A 17559-nucleotide genomic window follows, 5' to 3' on the forward strand; every position below is an offset into this window, starting at 1 on the left:
AGACTTTAATTGAATCAACAGCATTTTTTTCTCAGTGTATGTTCGATTATATACTTAATGTATTAGGATTTATTAAATATTAGCATTTAACAACTAGCTTTGATTTGTAGCTAGGATAGCCAATTGTTCCGAATTTTCAATTAATCTCTTCATATAAAGACGTCCTAAAAGAATCGTTGGCAGGAAGCCACTTGTCTCGATTTATTATAAAGCAGAACAAGTCGTTATGCTATCATAATGTCAAAATAATTCTAAAATGATCATTAAAAATCATTTTTTAATCATTTCCGATTCATTTTAATATCATTTTGACGTTATCATTTTGACATGACTTGTTGTTCTACTTGAAACATAAATGAATATAAAATTTAAATAACACGGAGATAGTTATTTATTTCAAAAAATATCCATTTATCTACTTTTTTTTTAAGCAACCATGTATTTTCTTTACACCAATGATTGATTTGACCTCAAATTCCCTTCATAAAAGTATTAAGACACGATTATAAAAAAATTAATAATTTATGAGATATTTGACGTTTTATATCAAAATGTGTCAGTATAAAATATAAAATAACTGTTGCGATTTTTCGACAACTTTAACCTTAATACTTTTATATGCGGAGTAATCAGAGGATTCACTTTATATATAATTTCATTTAAAAAAATGGCGATATCATTTATATGACCTTAAAAAATTGATTTTTTTTTAAATTAATTTTATCAATATTTGCATTCTTTAAGACTATATACAATTTTTATCTGAAACATTTTTCCATATTTTTCACATTTTCTGAAATATTCGACTTATTACGTTTGAAATGGACTATTTATATGAAAAATGTTTTTGCAACATACACTAAAAAAGTCTTGAATTTTTTGATTGTGTTCCGATATTTTAAAGTTGATATTCCTGGCTGATCGAGAGTTGGTCATCCTATTTGTAGCGTTTTTATTATTTTTATTTTAATTCACCTAGTTGAACTTTAATTATTATTTCTTATTAAAAATTATTATATTTTATCATTTATAATTTATTATTATTACTCAACACACCTAATATTTTGTGCATAATTAGAGAAATTTACGATTCTAATCTTGGCGCGATAGTGTGTAATATGCAACATGACAGCGAGGTATTATATAATGATATGAGATACATGTGTGGCATAAATATAGAACAAAACAAAGATGTAACGAAAAAAATAATATATGACATTGCACTTTGCAGGTACTATGGTATTGCTGGCACTGAGCTTTTTAACATCATATTTTTATTACATTCCACGAGCGACATTAGCGGCTGTGCTGATATCCGCCGTGATATTCATGATCGATGTGAAAATCATAAAATTACTCTGGAAAGGAAGCAGTCAGTATTACGTTTTCACGTGTACACAGATTAGACGAGAAGATAAAGCAATGTACTTACATATAATATACTTGTTTTCTTGCAGAAATGGATGCAATCGCAGCGATAGGGACTTTTGTGATCTCCATTTTTATCGGCATTGAAATCGGACTCCTTCTTGGTGTCCTTTTCAACCTGATCCTTTTTATTCGACTATCCGCGAGATTGACGCTTCAAATAGTCAATTGCAAAGTAAATAAAATTGCTATCATAAAATTTTGTCTTTTAGTATATTTTTATATATATTAGGTGTACAACTTTGCTTCCGCCGTTTTTTTTCCGAAATTCGAGGCTTTATTGTAAAAAACTGGTTATACATTTATGATTCAAAGTATTGTCATCGCTGGCCACTACTTTCTCCCATCTTTCGGGTAGCGAATCCCGCGTCGAAAAAACTGGTCATCTTTTGAGGCTATCCACAAATATCGATAATAGGCTATCGATCCAATTTTTTACTTCTTCATAAGACCGGAAGTGCTGGTCAGCCAGGCCGTGTGCCATTGTTCGAAACAAGTGATAGTCAGAGAGAGCAACGTCTGGAAAATACGGCGGGTGGGGTAGGACTTCCCATTTCAACGTTTCCAAGTATGTCTTGATCACTTTCGCAACATGGGGTCGAGCATTGTGTCATGCTGCAAAATCACTTTATCGTGTCTCTCGTTGTATTGTGGCCGTTTGTCTTTCAATGCTCAGCTCAAACGCATCAATTGCGTTCGATACCGATTGCCTGTGATTGTTTCAGTCGGTTTTAACAGTTCATAATACACTACGCCGAGCTGGTCCCACCAAATACAGAGCATGACCTTGGACGTCAAAATCACCGTTCTTGAAGCGTTGAAACCACTCACGACACGTTTTTTCACTAATAGCGACCTCACCATAAGTATTTGAGAGCATTCGATAAGCTTCAGCCGCAGATTTCTTCATATTGAAGCAAAAAATTAAAACCTCCCGCAAATGACGAGAATTTGGCTCGTAAACTGACATTTTCAATCGAGAATAACTTTATGATGCAGACACAAATCGACTAATGTTTCTATGGGGTTGACAGATGCCCAAGTTTATTGTATGACATCTATGATCTATTTATTTCGACCACCACTTACCGTTAAAGCCATCTATAGGAAAACGGCGGAAGCAAAGTTGTACACCTAATAGATAAAAAAAGGATAAATGTTTCTATTAGGTCGCAAATGTTTCGTTATTGAAAGAATGGATCGATATAATTTATACGGTAGTAATACATAATACAAAGGTACAAAGATATTGTAGTATCAAACAATGACTTTTTTTAGTTAAAAATTTCAGATGGGTATTTTTTTCTGTTTATAAGAAATATATATACTCAAAATATCCTCCATCATTTTACACATTTGCCAGAATAATCTGATATTCATGTCATTATTTTAAATCTATTTGTGTCTATTATTTTAATAACAAAGCATTTGAGTCTAAAGTTCATAGGAATATTTGTTTTTTTTCTTCTTTTTTCTAGAACTTATAATATAATATTATTTAATATTAAGTAATATTAGTATTTTAAGTAATATTCTTAGTAATTTTAAGTAATTTTCTCAATTATATTTAATATTCTAAGAACATGCTTAAAATATGATTTAGTATTAAATAATATTATGCGCCTATAGGGAAACCCCTTATGAATTTTTAAAATATATTTATAACTCGTCCTGTATACTTAACAAATATATATTTATATATAGTACATATATATATATATATATATGTATATATATATATATATGTACTATAGGGTGCGTCACCAAAATCCAGACAAATTTCAATTTAAATTTCTCGGCATCCGAGAAAGCCTGATGCTTCTAAAATGCATTCCGAATTATCCTTATTGGTGAACAACAAGGACAAATGATGCATCATGCGTTTCATGTGAAATTCGAAACGCACCCTTAGTAAACAGTTATATTCTCAAAATGGCCGCGATGCTGAAACCAAGTACGGAGTATAATCGAAGAGCCGCAATTATCGAAGGCCTTCGCGCTGGGCGCTTAGCAACGGAAATAATTCGGTTCTTTGGATACCCGAGATCAATTGTCAATCCAGTATGCCAGCGAGGAAGAATCACTCGAAAGAACATACTGCGAGGACTCTCACAGTCGTTGAAAGGAGCGCACTCAAGCGCTGATTTTGGATGACCCAGGACAATCGTTGCGAAAATTAGCATCGATTGTTGGTATAATAAGCGAGCCAACAAATGCGTCGAATTGCTGAGGAGGATCTTCGATACAAATCGTATACATTAAAGATACGACAGATGCTCTCTGAGACTGCCAGGACAAACCGAGTTGCTCGCCTCGGCTCATTCTGGTCTCTCAACAGCCCAGATTTAAATCCCTTGGACTACTACATATGGAGCGTAGTTGAAAGGGTTACAAACAAGTCTCGACATCCCAATGTGATGTCATTAAAGATCGCTGCTACTGAGGCAGCATTCGTCGGCATGGACAGCGCTACATTATAGCATGCGTGCGAACGCTTCAGACTGAGAATAGAGACCGTCATTCAAGCTAATGGAGGATATATTGAATAATTGTACTCTACAGGGATTCCCCTCCCCCCCTCTCCCCCAAGTGCCAAGTGTAAAAGGATTTTTTGTAATATTTAAATTTTCATTAAAAACATTTTGTTGGAAAGAAATTGTTCGGATTTGTCCGGATTTTAGTAACGTACCCTGTATATTATATATACATATATATCCATTATGTGTGTACATGAATGAGACTATTAAAATTATTTTTTTTTTTAGACTCGTCTGGGAAATAGATATATGATGCTAAAACCCGAAAATTGTCTCTATTATCCCGCAGTAACTTCCTTCTGTGAGAAAGTCATGAGTTTAGCTAGAAACGACGTTCCATTGATCATGAATTGCGAATTATTCAATAGTCTCGATTACACTTCAATCAAGGTATCAGATAACATTCGCCAAATAAAATCAATGAATGATTTATTTTTATTGATCTATAAATGATATTGCTATTCGAACTGTATGTAATTTTCTACGACAGGGTATTGAAATGTTATCGAAAAAATTGAACAGCGAAAGAAATCAATTCTGGCTATTGCATCTTAATTCCAACGTCGTGAAAAGTTTCGACATTCTCACTGACAACAAATACATTCGTTTGATCGAAAAAGAAGAGAGCATCGCAGATGTTCTTCACAGTATGTATTATTATTATTATTATACGTATATATGAAATTTATTGTTTAATATTGAAATAATTAAGAGCTATAGTGGTAATTATCACGAAATGATAATTGGAATGTAATCTAATGATAAATGTTTTTTTCAGATGATGCTTTATCTAGTAAAAATTTTGAAGATCGGATCAATATTACTGTGAAACAAGCAACGAAAAATCTGATTCGCGAAGATCTTTTGTATTCGAATTCACAACAAAATGATTCCGAATCCAATACCGAAGAATTGGCCTTAATGTCACCATCCGAATGTAAAATACAACAATAACCAAACAACTCTATCTTTAATATTAGATGTGAGAAAAAGTGACGTTTTTCCCGTTAGATGTAACGGGAAAAACGCCACAAACTTTTTCCCACACCTATTTATAGCCTGTTGATTCTGTAATTTTAAAAAAGCCGCTTTTTTCAAAAATTGTAGAAAGAAAACTAAAATTATTTTCTTTTCGGAAAGAAGTAAATATGGCAAATCTTACGAACACATAAATATTTCCAATTTTTCTATCTTTGGGAAAGGAACCAAGAAAATCAGTAGAAAAATGGGAAAAAACGATTTTTTCCGAAATTTTGAAACTACAGTTTTTAGTATTGATTCTAAATATAAAATGCATACTGAACACTGCGTTCCGTAAAGCGCATGATATGTATGATTTGTCAGGGTTTGTTTAACGTTTCATAAACAATAAGGATAATACATTATGTGCAATATATACACTTTACGGAACTAAGGAAGAATTTGAATCAAAATTAAATTTTCAAGGCATTTAGATTCTATACACTATCTGTAAAGATAAAAATTTATTAGAACGGATTTTATCGAATATACGTATGACAACGACTTCGTCTTTTCGCAACAGTAATAGAATATGCATTTAAAGAGAAAAGATTTCTCTCTATATCAAAGAAACATAGCATGATAATGTTACGTTCATTAATTAAAAGTTGCTGTTTGCAGCGCAAACCAACGCTTTACTAGCGGCTCACTGTGAGATTCATTCAAAGCAAGATGAGCGTAACATTAACGCCGAAACCATCAAATTGACTTCCGACCTACTAGAAAATTCACTATTATTATTTCACATTACATTATGAAGCACAAGGATATAATCATAACCGTCACGAATCTTCTAGAAGGTCGGAGTAGCAAAAGCGAGCGCTGCACAGATCCACCCGCCACATTCAATAGAAGTTTTTTGTGAAACACGAACGCGAATTCTTTCCGATACCAACACTCAGTTTTGCGAAGTTCTTCGCTCACGCTCTAATTAACTTTTTCAATCGTTGCATCGCCATTGTTATCGCAAATTACATCGCATCGAGATAGAGCATAAGTCACAAGATGGTCTAACATATAATTGAGTAGATCACGACCGTGCACTTTGTACGTTAATTGGTAAGCTCAAATACTTAAATAAATCTGTCTTTCTTCATCCTCATTCTCTTCCTCATAATATCCTATCAATTGAAATGCTTTCTGATTGATACCCTGATGAAAATGTAAAGCTTGTCGAAATGTCAAAGAAGTGTGAACAAAGAATTTTAATGCTTCTTGAACACTTCATTGACTTTCCATTGACTCTTAGTTTGAATATTCATACACTCCCCAAATGCTCCGTAAAGTGTGCCCGAAACACATCTATCACATTGCCCGCACGTTTAAAATTTTTTTTCATTAACGTTTCTTATACGTTTCTCAACACTCTGCAAAGAATACATGGAGCGTACTGACACTTTCTAAACACTTCATTCATTTTTGGTACTTCGTCTACACTTCCTAAACGTTCGACAAAAAGTACGGAACATTCAAATATATACTGTGAGCGGAAAAGGTTGTTACAAATAATAGCTAAATAATTGAAAATGTTTTTTTGTAAGAATGCATAATTTATGTTTCAACAACCTTTGATGATTAAAGCCATCTGATATTTTTAATTTTAGAAATTAATTCCTTTATCTGTTTGTATTATTTTCAGCACGTCGTTTGTATTTATTAGTACACTGAAAAAAAGGATTGATTGCTGCAGCAAAATTAGATGGTAAAATATAGCATAATATTTTTAATTGGTTGCAACAGCCAATTTTTTATTTCATTCATTCAACCTATTCATATGTGGGACAAACAAGTAGAATTTTAAAAGCACTCATTATTAAAGAAATCACACAGAAACTTCAATTGGAACATGATAATATTCAATTATTACTTTACATAGATGAATTCTTACATGGTTTTGATTGAGAGAATATAATATTTTAGATAAAGAAGAATAAAATATTTTAGATAAAGAAGAATTTTTACATAAAAGATTGACGTCTGAAATGATTTTCATAAATCAAAAATAAATAAAAAACTTCTGAGAGTCGGCGCAAATTATTATTGCAAATAAGAATTTATTATTAGTTACAAATTATTAGTTACAAATTGAAATACGTTTCAACCCACGTTTACGGTCCTCTTCAGCGACAAGATGTTGTAAAAGATATAATGAGATTTCTACATTACGTGGACAACGTTATTAGCTGTTCGATCGAAGCAGTCATATGCAGACTGTAAGGATTTCTTTTTTGTTACTTTTAATCGCATCAAGGTTTTTCACATAGGATGTTCATTAAATTTTCTGATTTAATGAAGATCATATTATAATAACTTGCGAACATATAATATCGCTAAACACAATCTTCATTAAATCAGGAAATAATAAATCTTTAATAAATCTTGATAGATATGATTAAAAGTGATGGAAAAGTAATTCTTGTAGTCTGCATATAATTGCTTCGACGGCTAACATTGTTGTATAAAAATAAATGGCTTGAACATTGTTCACGTCAATAGAAATCTCATTATATGTTTTACAACGTTTTATCACTGAAGAGGACCCTAACGTGAGTCGAAACTTCAATTTGTAACTGATAGTAATAAATTCTTATTCGTAACAAATAACCTACGCCGGCTCTCAAAGGCTTTTATTTATTTTTTATTTATCAGCCTATTAAAGCCTACACAATTTTGAGATTTCATAAAGAAACAAATAAATGGCTTGAACGTTCATATTATTAAAAATGACATGAAACCTTTTAACTCTCCTTATCATCTTTGTCAATGTTCATATATACTTTAGTTTTTGATTGCGTCTGTCACATAAGAGCGAAAGATAGAACTGACATATTTACCGAATGACTGTTTTTGCGTTTATCATGTAAGTCTAATAATTTATTGATTATTTATTATATACATTTGTTTAATTCGGTTAAAATAACTTTTTTTAATTAACTTAGTAATTATAGTGAAAATACGCTTGGACATTACAATTTTATCAGCACGTCTATGTCTACGTTCTTTCATAAAACGCTACACTGAAAGAAAAGATTGGCTGCTGCAATCAAATTTAAGAATGTTATACCATATTTTACTATCTAATTTGCTGTTTCTTTCAGTGTACGATACAATCAATGAAGATTTACTTAAAAAGTAACTAAACTGTTCGTTACTTTTTTAAAATTAGTTTAAAAAATGTACTTTTGCAATATTTTTTGTTTAAATGTTGATAAAAGCAATATGTAACCACACTTATATAGCTATATTTTCTAATTTTTCCTTAAGAATATAGTTTCATAATTTCTGAAATCTGTAAAATATGCGGCAAACTGAGATATCTGTCCGACACATCATATGGAAGTGTAAAATAATTAACAAAAAATAAACAAGAAGGGCTACAGCTGAAACAATAACTTTAATTATCAAAAATAATGATCAAAATAAACATTATAGACGTTTTGACATTGATTGGGTCATTATGTTAAAAATTGAAATAAAAATAAGCATAGATTATTATAATAAGAGCAATATAAAATTTAAAAAAATGAAAAAATACATCAAATTACTGTATCAAATTCGAAAATCCATATATTTTATGATTCATGATAGACAACGGTGGTGCCTATCTGATTATATTACAGATGTCGTGTAACAATATTAATGAGAGTCAACTGGATAGATTTCGATCTTTGTATAAATAAGTTCTTAATAAATAAAGTCCAAATATAAAATAAAATCCAAAAGAGTCAAACGATAAAAATGTAGTCAATATTTAACAATCAAATGAAATAAGACGAAGCAATATTGCGACATGTATCAAGAGTTGTAACATAAAAATGACTAATCATTGCGGACGACGTAAATTTCTGTCATATAATCAGATAGGCACATTGAGAAAAATATAGTCAATTTTAATAAATATTTAGTTCAATACTGCCAAACTAAACATTTACAGTAAATAAATACTTACAGTAAATAAATATTTGTTCACTAAAAAAAAGATTATTAAATCAAATTAACATTACTTGAATCAAATAAATATATCTTTATATTTAATAAATATTTAATTAGCAGTATTCAACTAAATATTTATTAAAATTGACTACATTTTTTTTCAGTGCATAACCGTTGTCAATTATGAATCACAAAATACATGCACTTTCGAATTTGATACAGTAATTTGATGCATTTTTTATTTTTTTATTTTTTTTATTTTTTTTATTATGATAATGTACGCATAATCATCACTATTTTTATTTCAATTAATAGATAATTATTGTTTTAGCTCAACCTTTCTTGTTTATTATTGTTAATTTTATTGTATTGAGCCATATTATTATTTGTAGATTTGTAAAATAATTCTTGAAATAATGATATATTTCTCAAAAATTACATTAAAAGAAAAGATTGGCTAAATGTGGCATAGCATTTTTAATTAGTTGCAGCAGCCAATTTTTGTTTATGTTAGCTTATTGAATCCTATACTGACATTGCGGATATGGCTGATGCCAAAATAGATTCATCAAAAATTGATTACTGCAGCCAATTAAAAATGATATGCCAAATTTTACAATCTAATTTGCTGCAGCAGTCAATCGTTTCTTTCAGACAGCATAGATCGCAAGCTGGTTGCGTCCGCCAATCTGATGCATCAATTTTTAAATGGCACGACGCTACGATATGCTTGCGATGCTACTCAATCAGCATACAATATTTGAAAAACATTTTTTAAATGTTTATTTAATATATTTATATTAAATAAATATTTATACTAAAAAACATTTTTTGTATATTTTTTAAATATTGTATATGTGCTGGTTAGGTAAATACAATCAAATTAGGCTTAACGATAACTGTAACGTATACTTTTTTGATTCGATAACGAGTAACTGTAATTTTTAAAAAATAACTTTCCATGTCCTGCCTAAAACTCATTTTACAATTGCAAAAGCATAATATATATTTGTAAATGGTTGTAGTTGTAAAAAATAATCAATTCTTAAAGAGTCCTCTACATAGAAGTCGTAGATAGTCGTAGTCTTAAATCGTAAGAAACCAATCAATCAAATATAAAGAGAATACTCGATTAGAATTGATCAGTTTCCTACGATTTAAGATTTCAGCCGTCTATGATTTCTATGTAGAGGATCTTTTACAATTACAGCATGTCACTTACAAGCGCCTACGAGATGTTATCAAAGATGGTCGGCCCTGAGCAAATTTTCGTGACTATACGGAACCCCGAGAGTCCGAGAATAATTGAAGAACAATGACATTATCGACAATTGATATAAATTTTCAATTAAATTTGCGATTGACATAAATATTTGAATAATACATTATTAAATTCATAATTTTTATTATACAAATGCTGCATAAATAAGTATGCATATTTGTAATATCTTATTTTGTTGCAAAATTACAATTTTTTTCTCTAATACAATTATCATTGATAATCATATCATTGATAATTAACTCGGACGATAACATTATAATCATAATTTAATTAAAAATTGAACTTTTAAGTTTTAAACTTTTATATATATATATATATATATATATGCATATCTACAGAACTAATGAGTCATAAAATTAGTATTATTAGTTTCTTATTCTTAGTCACCTAAATTTTAACAGTTTCACGCTATTAAACTTTAGCAGAACTTTCAGAAAGATTGTCTTTAACATCAGTATGTCGGTACTTAGGTAATTGTAGAATGAGTTTTTGTAAGATATCTTATCGTAAAAAATGCAAGATGTCGCGAAATATGACAAGATTTTTATTATATAAAGTATTTTTTAGATCCATAAAGTTCTACAATGCATATGATATTTATAAATGGTAATTGTTATAGTAATTGATCAATTCTTATAATTGCATGTACAATTACGCCATTGTAAAATTAAATGTAAAAAATGCAAGATGACGGGCAAGATACTTTTTAGAAATCTAAAGATATCTTTTTAGAAATCTAAAGATATCTTTTTTCTATCTGAAAAGCCGCGACAGCGCAGTCTCGAGTTAATTTCTTGCTTTCGTTCAGTGTCGCGAAGAGGATGTCTGACGAGGAGTGCTCGCCGATTTCGATTTCGGAAAAGAAACCGCGCTTCACGACAAAATATCTGCCGGTATTCGGATGGCTACCGCGATACACTCGATTCAAAGCCGTGTCAGACTTAATAGCGGGCATCACTTTGGGTCTGACTATGATCCCTCAGAGTATGGCTTATGCAATATTAGCTGAACGGATTCCACAGGTATCACAGTTCCGTTCATTATTTTTCTTATTCACTTTAATTTAAACTAAATTTAATGACTATAAAACGTAAATATTTATATGTATATACAGTGAGAGCAAAATGCTACTATGCGTACAAAGAAATTTTTTATGAAAAAAATCTTATTTGTAGAAAATAAACATTAATTAGCAATTTTATACAATGAATATATTCTAACACATACAAATGAGCTTCGCATTTTTAATATTTATTATTTTAATTAATATTATAAGCTATATTTTTCGACTGTATGAATACTTTTTGAACAAATAACAGAACTTTTAATTTTCAGATGATATATTAACTCTTATTTTTCAGATGATTTTCAGATATTTTCTATAATTAATATATATTTTTTTGATATATATAATTTTAAGAAACATACAATCCATTTTATGAATAAATTGTTAATTACCCAGCAAGAAATGATCATCGAATTAACATTAAATTAATGTTGAAATTATCGTATCGATTCGACATCAAAAGTTTTTTTAAAGATTTTCTCTGTACGAATACTTTTTGTACTCACTGTATGTATTGCTTCAAATTAAAATCTGATTTTTGCGCTTTGAAAAATGCATTCTCGAACTTTTGTTATCTTCTTGAAGAAATACTTAATTTTTCTAGTTCAACCTATATTATTACATATATTTAGTACACATTATTATTTAATCTGTTACTGATATATTTATCTGTGTCCTTAAAAATATCATATGAAAAGTAATGGTTACAGTATGGTTTGTACTCTTGCTTTGTGGGCGGTTTCGTGTACATTATTCTTGGAACCACCAAGGAAGTCTCAATTGGTCCGTCATCTCTGATGTCCCTTCTAACGTTACAGTACACGCGAGACATGCCGCAAGATTTCGTAATACTATTGTGTTTTCTAACTGGATGTGTAGAATTTTTAATGGGTGTATTAAATCTAGGCTTGTATTCCAAAATTATCTAATTAATTTAATTAAACTTCACTTCACTCACGTTTTGCTATTATCATCTCTTCTACAGCAGCTTATTTATAAGTATATCGACATAAATATGATATCTAAATGATTCTTCCTATAGGATTCTTAGTGGATTTCATATCAATCCCAGTTACGTCGGGTTTTATGTCAGCGGGAGCGCTCATTATAGCAATCGCTCAGCTGCAGGGCTTTCTAGGATTAAAATACAAGTCGGAAAGTATCATAGACAACTTGTACCAATTGTTTAAAAATATTAATAAAGTTCGACTGACCGATTTCATACTCGGGATTTTCAGCTTTATGTTTCTTCTAATTTTAAAAGTGAGTGCTAGAATTATAAACGGATTACAATAATCGTAGAAGTGTTATATAAATTCAATCTCTAGAAACTGAAAGATATTGACTATCCTTGCATGAGAAACAAGAAGGATGCTCGCAGAAATGAAATTATAAAAAAGGTACTTTGGTACTTTTCCATTCTTAGGAACGCTCTCATTGTGCTTGTTACATCCACGATAGCGTACGAATTTGAAGCGAATACGGGATCCATTCCGTTTAGACTCTCAGGTATAGACTTTACTTATAATTATATTATTGAGTTGTCTCACTAAATAAACATAATGATAAATAAACAAATTTTCGAAAGGCTCTCTCTATAATAATAATTAACAAAGTGTAGAAATATAGAGTATGTACCAATCGCAGAACTTATTCGCATAAAATACATAAATTTTCAGTTGTACATAAATTAGTCAAACATTATACCTCTACATTATATAACTTGGCTGTGTGATTAAGCTCTCTTCAGAAACAATATAAACGATTACGCAAATTAAACAGAGAGAGTTTAATTATTTCGAGTTTATAAACAGATGACTTTAAATTAATAAATTAATATAAGATACAAAAAATACAATGTAATATTCGAATATAAATGATTGCATAAAATTAAGTTTCGAGACTTCATCTTCTCAAAAAATAAGATAAACTTTAGAACTAAGCTATTTCCTAAAGTAACGCGAACTGCTCACATGGCGGTTTGAAGACCATATGGAGAATTCTGGGTTTACAATCGTGGACAAAATATTATCGGTGAGAATATAAAACTATCATTTAAATATGAAATTTAGTTTCATCAATATTAAAATAACTGTACTTTATAATCAGTTTGTGTCGGTAGCTTATCTTTGTTACACTCATAATTAAGGACACAATAAATTTTTATACAGTTATATTGACAAAGCCAAATTTAATAGCCAAATTTAATAAGCCAACACACATAACATTAAATAACACAGTCTTATATTCTCAAGAGACAATATTTTGTCCATGATTGTATACCTAGAATTCTCTATACAGTTTTCCAACCGCTATAGAAGTAGCTTGCGTTACTCTGGGAACAGCTTAGCTCTAAAGTTTCGAGAAGATGAAATCTCGCTGCTTATGTAATCGTTTATAAATAATTTGTAATCATTTATTTAAATTATTTCTGAAGAAGACTCACGCAATCACGCAACCAAGTTATTAACGTAGGAGGTATAATATTTGATTAATTTATGTACAACTGAAAATTTATATATTGTTTTATATGTGCAATAAATTCTGCAGTTGGCTCATACATATCCTCTATTTCTATACTTTATAAATATAATGATTTTTAAAAATAAGCTACCACTAATTGAATAGTCTATTTATAGTCCTACTAAAAAGTATTATGTCTCAAAGTTACATAACGAAATTATGTGATTAAGATAAGTAAACCATATAACGAATTGTTCCAAATCAGTAAGTTTTTCAATGGTTTTTTAAAATCGCGTAATTTAAAAATCACATGATATTAGAAATAATTTCATCCATCATATGATTTTATAGTTATCAAACTTCAAAGAGAATGATAGAATGATAGAAATAAAAGAAAAAACATACCATCGTGCAACTTTTCAAATTACATAAATTTTAAAAAATTACATACTGATTTGAAACAATTCGTTAGATGATTTACTTGTCTTAATTACATACCTGATTTCGTTTATGTAACTTTGTGACGTGATTTTTTTTCAGTAGAGAGTAATCATTTGTAAAACTATATTGAAATCTAATAATTTATAACAATCTTTAACTCATTTTTTAATTATTAATTAATATTATTTAATAATTATATATTAATATGTACTAAATAATTTTATTTAAAAATGTACTACTTATCATATTTATTTATTTGTCATACTTTTGTGAAGTATTATGACATGTCAATATCTTAAATCTTACAGGAAAAATTGAAGCCGGCATTCCCAAAATAACATTACCGCCATTCTCATCGCAAGTAGGAAATCAAACGTACACGTTTTTAGACATGTGCGCTCATTACGGATTAGGACTAGGGTTACTTCCTATCATATCCGTCTCGGTGAATGTAGCAATAGCCAAAGCGTTTGGTATTAATTTCTATAATTTTTTCAATAATTTCAATTCGAAGTCAGACAGCAAATTGCCATAACCACAACAAAATAAAATTGAGTTTATTTTTAATAAAATTATTTTATTTTTTTTTTCAAATAAAATCCAATTACATTTTATTAAAAATATATAATAAATATCTCAATTTGACGATTTATCTCAATTCTTTATGTAATATGTTATGAAAAAGAATAAATGAATTTGTTCGAATAAAATAATAGATATATTTCGAATAACTTTTTTTTCTTACAATTCTATATAATACAAATTAAAATACTTTTAATTAAAATTTTGCTAAATGTAAATAAGACATGTAACAGCTCAAAAGCAAGCATCTTGTTATAAATATATAATAGATAAATGATTTTATAGCGATGGATGCCTCCATTAACGCGACACAGGAAATGCTGGCTCTCGGTGTTTGTAACATATTAAGCAGCTTCGTGTCGTCACTTCCAACCTCTGGTGCATTTACTCGAAGCGGAGTTGGCAGTGCCAGCGGAGTGCAAACGCCTATGGCCGGTCTATATTCTGGTAATTGAAATCTTAATGACTGCATTAATTTAAATTTGTCTTCATTCGTATGTAAGAAACAGGAGATGAAATGATAAATAGGAACTTGGCAAAAATTACTAAAATTATATTTAAATTACTATTTTTTTCTTATTATATAGTCTTATTATCTAATTGTTTAATTAAAATCTCATACATAATTAGAAAAATTCACGATTTTAATCTTGATAAAATAGCAAGGTAAGTAATGAGAGAGAGATATGGGACACACGTGTGACACGACGCTTACAACAAAAAAAGATATGCTAGAAAAAGTAAATAGATGACATTGCTTTTTGCAGGTACTATGGCATTGCTGGCGTTAAGCTTTTTAACGCCTTATTTTTATTACATTCCACGTGCAACGTTATCAGCAGTGCTGATAAGTGCTGTGTTACCCATGATCGACTTAAAAATCATAAAAGTACTTTGGAAAGGAAGCAGTAGTCAGTAATATGTTTTTTCATATGTACACAGATCAGACTGAAAAGAGAAAGTAATAAATTTACATAATATACTTTCTTTCTTGTAGAAACGGATGCGATCGCAGCGACAGGCACTTTTGTGCTTTCCATTCTTATTGGTATCGAGATCGGATTTCTTCTCGGTATTTTCTTCAACTTGATCATTTTCATCCGATTCTTCGCAAGATCGACATTTCAAATAGACAACTGCAAGGTAAATACTGTCATTTTGTATATGTATTTTTATATGTGATTAATGTACAAATATATTTTTTCATTTCGTACATATAATTCAAAATATATATTTTATATATTTATGTATATAAATTATATTTTGTATACATGATTTAACGGAGTCTATATATTATATATAATATACATGTATGCATAATACATAATATTGCGTGTAAACATGAATGAAAATATTATTAACTATTAAGATTATTAATTTATTCCTTTTTAGACTCATCTAGGAAACAAATATATAATGCTAAAATTCGATACTTGTCTCCAATATCCCGCAGTAACTTCTTTCTGTGATAAAGTCATGAATTTAGCTACAAAAAATGTTCCCTTGATCATAAACTGTAAGACATTCACTAGTCTCGATTATACTTCAATCAAGGTATATCGTTTATCATATAAAATTGATTTTTTTTCATTAAATATTTTTATTCGTAAATTACACTTTGTTCAAACTATAAATTTTACGATAGGGTATTGAAACATTATCGAAAAAATTAAACTATGAAAAAAACCAATTCTGGCTGTTGAATTTTAATTCTGATATCATGCAAAATTTCAACATTTTTGCCGACAACAAATATATTCGTTTGATCGAAAAAAAAGAAAACATCGCAGATGTTCTTTACAGTACGTATTACACAAAATTGATATTACGATAATTATATGAGCTATAGTAGTAATAATTAATAATTATATGGTAATTAAGTCACAATATGATAATTAAGTTATCTAATGAACATTTTTTTCAGATGATGCTTTATCCAATCAAAATTCTGAAGATCTGATTAATGTCACAATGAATTCCCGACGAGAGGATTTCGAATCTACCTCTGAAGAATCGACCTTAATGTCACCACTGGAATGCAAAATTAGACAATAATCAAATGATTAGATAGTCTTTAATTTAGCCTAGCAATTATAAATATATGAATATATTAGGTAGTAAAAAGAAATCCATTATTTTTCCATTCAATTTCATGCAAAAATAATGGATTTCTTTTTACTACACCTAATAATTAAATAAAATTACTCAGACCAAAATCAAGTTTTTAAAACAAAGGCATTTAGGCTGGTATTCATATCAGATCTTATATTTAAGACTGTCTTAAGTGCAGTCTTAAAAATATATACGTTATAACCAGAGACCAGTATCTATAGCCGATTTATATATATTTGAGACTGTCTTAAGTATATATAATCTTAAGATGTCATAAGCCAATCAGAGGGCTATATTTAGCATCTTAAAATATTACTTAATTAAGATTCGATGATGTTAAAATAAAAATGGACTATAAGTTCTTTATAGATACGCTGTATATAATTTAAAGATAAAAGTTTCTTGCATTATGATCATGACAGATTTTACTTGATATTACCAAAGACCGATATACTTATAGTATAAGCACTCTGGGAGGCTCGGGATCTGGTGATATTTGAAGAACGCTAATGACTCCTAACACTACCCTTTAGCAAAGGGTCACATTCAGGTCACAATAGAATCATTATAATTAAAAAGAAAATATGAAATGATGTCACTGTGAGATTATCATAACAAAATAATACATGTTACAAAGACATTCGCACATACATCACCATTGCTGTGACATCATTTCATATTAGGTATGGGAAAAA

The 17559-nt window shown here is 29.5% G+C and overlaps 2 protein-coding genes across 2 annotated transcripts in view; both read left to right on the forward strand.

Moving 5' to 3' along the window:
• The window catches only part of LOC105621402 (sodium-independent sulfate anion transporter-like), a 7582-nt gene extending 2663 nt beyond the window's left edge, over positions 1 to 4919 (forward strand). The window contains exons 7-11 of the mRNA XM_012202875.1: positions 1232 to 1372; positions 1458 to 1603; positions 4194 to 4355; positions 4456 to 4612; positions 4744 to 4919. Coding sequence (XP_012058265.1) covers positions 1232 to 1372; positions 1458 to 1603; positions 4194 to 4355; positions 4456 to 4612; positions 4744 to 4919 — 782 coding nt within the window. The remainder of the gene's footprint in view (positions 1 to 1231; positions 1373 to 1457; positions 1604 to 4193; positions 4356 to 4455; positions 4613 to 4743) is intronic.
• A 6102-nt stretch (positions 4920 to 11021) lies between these two features.
• Positions 11022 to 16807, forward strand: LOC105621413 (sodium-independent sulfate anion transporter-like). The gene is made up of 11 exons (XM_012202886.1): positions 11022 to 11222; positions 11977 to 12172; positions 12309 to 12529; positions 12595 to 12775; positions 14479 to 14643; positions 15038 to 15199; positions 15520 to 15663; positions 15750 to 15895; positions 16145 to 16306; positions 16398 to 16554; positions 16677 to 16807. Exons 1-11 carry the CDS (start codon positions 11022 to 11024, stop codon positions 16805 to 16807), a joined length of 1866 nt encoding a protein of 621 aa, XP_012058276.1.
• Positions 16808 to 17559: the final 752 nt, after the last annotated feature.

The sequence above is a fragment of the Atta cephalotes genome, assembly GCF_000143395.1.
Source record: "Atta cephalotes unplaced genomic scaffold scaffold00002, whole genome shotgun sequence".
NCBI lineage: Eukaryota > Metazoa > Arthropoda > Insecta > Hymenoptera > Formicidae > Atta > Atta cephalotes.